This window comes from Mya arenaria, chromosome 16 (genome assembly GCF_026914265.1).
Source record: "Mya arenaria isolate MELC-2E11 chromosome 16, ASM2691426v1".
NCBI classification, from domain to species: Eukaryota; Metazoa; Mollusca; class Bivalvia; order Myida; family Myidae; genus Mya; species Mya arenaria.
In genome coordinates, this window is record NC_069137.1 from 23226662 (window position 1) to 23232031 (window position 5370).

Genomic DNA, 5370 nt, shown 5'->3' on the forward strand with positions numbered 1-5370 from the left:
AGAATTTCATATTATGAACGATAAGAAAAACTGTTTTATAAATGACAAGTTGTTCGATATGATTGTTTGTATCACATTCTACCGCCAACAGAATTTATTGTTTGACTTGTTATTGCACGCAACTCCATTTTAGTACTCCAATATTCAGTTATAACCTAAAGTATGAAAAACATATATAAAAAACATTATAGCCGTATCAGGTACTTCGAAACTGGGCATTTTAAACGTACTATACGTAAACGTATCTATCGACAGCTAAATTCTCTCTTCTAATTGTGTTGCAATATTCAAATAACTGCTCAATGAACCTGTACTGAAACAAATATATATACTATTATTGCTGAAAACGAACCCTAGTATAATTGGTAGATTTTTTCAGAAAAAAGTCGGTCAAAAATTATTGATATGTTCTGGCACAAGCAGCTTGTCATATTTAATGGGGGATTTTCTTACTATCGAAGTCGGGTATTAGAGTAACAAATTTAATCAAGACAAATAAATCCATTTGTTCTAAAAATATGTTTATAATTAAACCTCGTCCACATTTCTTAAAAGCTTGATGGTTATAACACAGGTCTTTAAACTCTCGAGCTACGCCGTTATCATTGAAAAAATGATTTAAGAGACGACATAACTCATTAAGTACCTTACAAGTTGGGCTATACCCTAGATTAAAAATTGTGGAGTGAGTAAAAGCGCGTTTATTGAATTGGATTGACATGACGTTGAAACTTCTCGGATATACATAGTCATATATTTTAAACCAATGAATAAATTTGCTTGCCATTTAAAAAACTTGGACAAACAATTGCACGTGGGCTTTGATTCAATACAGTTAAATCGAGCAGGTATTAATCGAAGGAGGTCGTAGGAATGATATGGAGGCACAAATATACAAGATATTCTACACTTTGATTTTGTGTTATTTGATTAAGGACTAGATATTAAAAAAGGAAAATACTTATGATGATTTGTTAGCACAAAATGTACTTTAATATTTCATTATTCTAAAAATGACTCATGTCACTAAGGTTCTACTCAATAATATTTATATCAACAAACGCAACCTCAATTTGCAGCAAGCAGAACAAATAGGCAAAAAGTCTAGATTTATTTTGGGGGATACATTGGGCCAAGATTTTACCGACATATGTGTGTACTTTCTTGGCAATGAAGAATTGAAAAGCTTAAAAGATACGTTTCGTTTCGAAAAAAAGAATGGTTTTAGTTCAATTATTCCATTGAAAACATACAGAAATATTTTAAAGAACAAGACTGTTGAAACAATACAATCTAGACTTGACATAACCGTAACATCTTTGAATGCCGTTCAAGAGAACACATTTCTAAAACAATTTGGAGACGGCTTAATTGTAATCAGAGAACAGGGTAGTAACGTTGAGCATGTTGTAAGATCTGTTTCAAGAGTCGTAAAAAATCAAACACTGTTTAATGTGTGTACCTCTAAAGATGTTTTGGAAACGTTTTTCGCTGTGTTATTAAGGATTTACCTAAACCGTGACAAAGAAGCAATAAATCGTTTAAAAGAATTGTTCGAATGTCGACAAAAGAGTCAACAGCTTCGTCCGTTTGAAAGACTGTCTGAAGGTGACAAAAGTGTTCCAGTGGAGGATCACACCACGGAACAAAATCACACACAGACGCTATCGTCGAAAAGAAAACGCACTGTGAAGGGTAAATATGGGAATGCTGAACACGAAATGTCTATGACAAGATCAGGTAAACGATGGACTCCGGAAACTACTTATTTACATACTTTGCGTAGAAGAGTTTATGTTTCAATGTTTGTGTTCTGCATAAAAGTATTTTAAAAATGATGAAAAAACGTATTAACTTGTTTATTATTGATTTGCAGGCAAAAGGTTTAAGCATTCTTACGAAGACGATATAAGGCAAAATGAACGCGATCTTATAAGGGACACATTGCATGAAGCGAGTGCGTTATATAGAAGAAGTCAAATTCCAGACGAGGAAAATCCTTTTCCGAAAAGGGAATTACCTTCATTAACATGCGAGGTGAGTTTTGCGAAAGTAGAGCTCTGTATTTTGTTTTTATAAAATAATAAATTGTTCGCATTTGTTTGTTTGTTTTATGAACGATGATTAATAAAAAAAAATTATGAAGAGTCCTCAAACAGTTTTTGTATTACGATCATTTTAGCATATTATTTATAAAATAAGTCAAGAAATGTTAAAAATAAACCTTCCTTTATACGGTAGTAAAGATAGTGTCCCCTCTGACAAACATCCTCCTTCAAGTGGTCAGAAGGAGCTAAGGTTCTGCTTGCACCATGTACAATGATTGTAATTTGTAATTAAATAGTGTATATTTCATCCCGCAGCTGACAAAGGCGATTTATGCAGTGGATCAGTGCATTTATGGTTGTGGGTTTCGAAACTACACATTGGAAGTATTCGTAAGATGCAACCCATCCGATATGCAGAGAATATCACTGCGACATAGTTTAAGAAAGGTAGCGGAACGATTTCATATTGATGAAATTGATGTTAAGTTTGGAAACTTTAAGGAAATCAAGATGTCATCGTGTCAGGTCGGCAGTAAAATCAAATCCATACAAGAGAGCGATAGAAATGTGTCAACAAATGAATTAAGTGAGCGTGTGATTTATACAAGGCGACAAATACATAAAATGGCTGTTAAATTTGCCACTCTCGGCGGATTTGCAAAGGATGAAAACCAGAAGCTGTACATTCTACTCTCAAGACATTTCGCTGATCCCGATTTCACGCAATCCATCTACTTTATCGACAACAAGAATAGACAATATATTCTTGCGAATTTACTTAAGGAACACAGTGCCCGAGGAAAATACGACATTTCCGTTGCCACCGTATTGCCAGATAATGTCCAAAATACAAGGTTTCGAAACATGAACGGAGTGCAATTGGAAAGCATTCTCGAAAGTTTCGATTCGCAAACAGATGCTAACGAAATGCCCGTTTTCTTCTGGAGTTGGAATTCGAAACCCAGGAGGGGGAAAATAGTTATTCAAGAATTTAATGAAAGATCATCAGATGCAAAACTTGTTTTGTTAAAAGATGTCATGGAATATAATGCCGAACACAATGATATCATTCCAGTAAGAATGGTCGAAAAAGGTAATAGCGGAGCAATAATCTGCTCAGATGATCCTAATTATCAACGTGTACGGGTGTGGACAATGCTTATGGGAGTGCTGAACCCCAAAGAAATTGACAACCCAGAAACAGGCTGGAAGAAACAAGGAATATATCGGTCGTTACCGATTTGTGAAGGTATAAAGCAATTAAATTCCGAACATGGACATATCTTCAACATATGCTAACTGTTAGAACATCCTGTTTAGATCTGCAACTCGAAGTAAAAGAAAATATATTGAATACCAATCTTACTGATAAACGTGATGATTTAAAATAAATAAATAATTACCCTTCTTTAGATGAATATTTTCCTAGTTCACCATCATGCGGTGTTTTTTGCACAGTTGATAAGATTTAGTAGAATATGTACATAATGTCAAAAAATTCAGCTCTCGCAGAAAAACTTATCACGGAAAAACTTTTGTAACAGGGTTTCAGATTATTTATATTAAGGAAAACTTTCTCAAATGTGTAAATGGTCATTATAATATTATATCGAAGTACAATAATAGTCTTAAATCACTCATTGCTAATCCCGGTTTTTATGATGATGTTTTAAAGAAAAAACCTTACAATTCCAGCAGGTAGTCGGGCAGGGCAGATAGACTCAATAAATTACTTGGATTTTATTTAAACCTTGGATATAAAAGCAAAACTTTGAAGATTACTTGCCTTCTAGTTTTTGAAGATGAGTGGAGTTTTTTGCTGTTCTTCCATGTTTCTTGTTTGTGAATTGTTTTGTTCTATGTCTTTGTTGTTTACCCAGTGCCATTAAACCGGGTTTATGTTTAAACTTTTGGCTACTGAGCTTCTTTCTGTAGTTTTTCACATAAGTATTCAAAAATCAATATGACTCTTAAAGCTGCACTCTCACAGATTGAATGTTTTGACAACTTTTTTTTTATATTTTGTCTTGGAACAAGCCAATATTTGCGAAAATCCATTGAAACCAGTTAAATAAGACTACTGACATAAAATTAGATCGCAGCTATTTATATTTAAGTTCAAAAACTGATGTTTTATGCATATTTCTTAAACCGTTAGTAACGGTTATATCCATAAAATATCAATTTTCGAACGGAAATATTAAAATCTGCGATATGAAATCTTTTATCATTGGTTTGCTGATATTTACGCAACAAAATGCTCTTTTCATGACAAAAAAAATGTTGTAAAAATGTGAGAGTGCAGCTTTAATTAACCGGCGTTTCTATCATTGGTAATAACCTGCTAATGAGTTTAACAAAATCACAACAACAGAAAGTCTGACACTGTTTAGAACAAGTACACTAATTGTCATATTTACATATTATTTTTTGTAAATCTATGTGTCTTTCATTGATATTAGAACGATCCATTGCTTTTTTGGAGAATTTGTGTGCTATGACTAATTCGTGAATTGTGTACGATTGTGTATTTTAGTCACTTAGTGATGATACAGATTCATTTTGAAACTTCCTCAGTTCATTTAATGTTCACATGTATGATGAATTATACTTGAATTAAAGCTATTTTTCTTCGTTTTGATTGCCTTGCTATTATTTCTTTTATTTTACTATCCTAAGGTAATCTCAATACTGATTATACTCTAAAACCGTGAATACTTATGCAAACTGGAAGTACAGCTACTATAAACTCAATTGTCTTGAATCATTCTTTTTGATGTTTTAAAGAAAAGAAAAAAAAAACACTTCTTGATTATATGTAGTAATATGTCTGTATGCAACAAATCTGATGTATCATAAATATGTCGCTTTTTTGGCAGGGATAAGCATTATTAAAACATATGCACTGCAGATGTGTGGCAGTGGTGGGGATATTTATTTAGCTTATTGTGAAGTGATTTACAGATTCATAAACTTTAAAAAGGGGTTGGCATAAACTCAGGCATTATTTATTGTCGGTTCTTGATACAAGTGTTATGAAATATCAAGGGTTTAGTCTATTGGGGGTTATTTTTTGTCATATCTTACTATTCTCTGTGTTGGTCTGGTCAAATATTAAGACAGGTAATATATTGGTAAACTGATAAGATGAGTAAACTGTTGTTATTGCAACAAATGCTTCAAGAACACTCATGTTTGTTATTTATTCAGCTTGGTAACTTTCCCTGAGATACTCTCCTCATGTCATTGCAATAGAAGCAGACCTTTTAATTTTGTAACATTTTCTGAAACACTATTATAATTAAGAAAACAACTGACTTAT

General features: G+C 32.8%; 1 protein-coding gene across 1 annotated transcript; it reads left to right on the forward strand.

Annotated features, from left to right (window-relative positions):
- The first annotated feature begins 702 nt into the window (after window positions 1–702).
- LOC128222475 (uncharacterized) lies at window positions 703–5144 on the forward strand. Its single transcript, XM_052931493.1, has 4 exons — window positions 703–1740; window positions 1877–2037; window positions 2364–3297; window positions 3744–5144. The coding sequence occupies exons 1-4, from the start codon at window positions 1014–1016 to the stop codon at window positions 3794–3796; spliced, it is 1875 nt and encodes a 624-aa protein (XP_052787453.1). The 5' UTR covers window positions 703–1013; the 3' UTR covers window positions 3797–5144.
- Window positions 5145–5370: the final 226 nt, after the last annotated feature.

What these genes read in the sequence shown, in the direction of transcription:
- LOC128222475 (XM_052931493.1), top strand. Translation starts at nt 1,014, where the DNA reads ATGACTCATGTCACTAAGGTTCTACTCAATAATATTTATATCAACAAA. An exon ending in AATGTCTATGACAAGATCAG is followed by an intron (nt 1,741 to 1,876) that starts GTAAACGATGGA and finishes ATTGATTTGCAG; the next exon opens with GCAAAAGGTTTAAGCATTCT. An exon ending in GTCGTTACCGATTTGTGAAG is followed by an intron (nt 3,298 to 3,743) that starts GTATAAAGCAAT and finishes TTACAATTCCAG; the next exon opens with CAGGTAGTCGGGCAGGGCAG.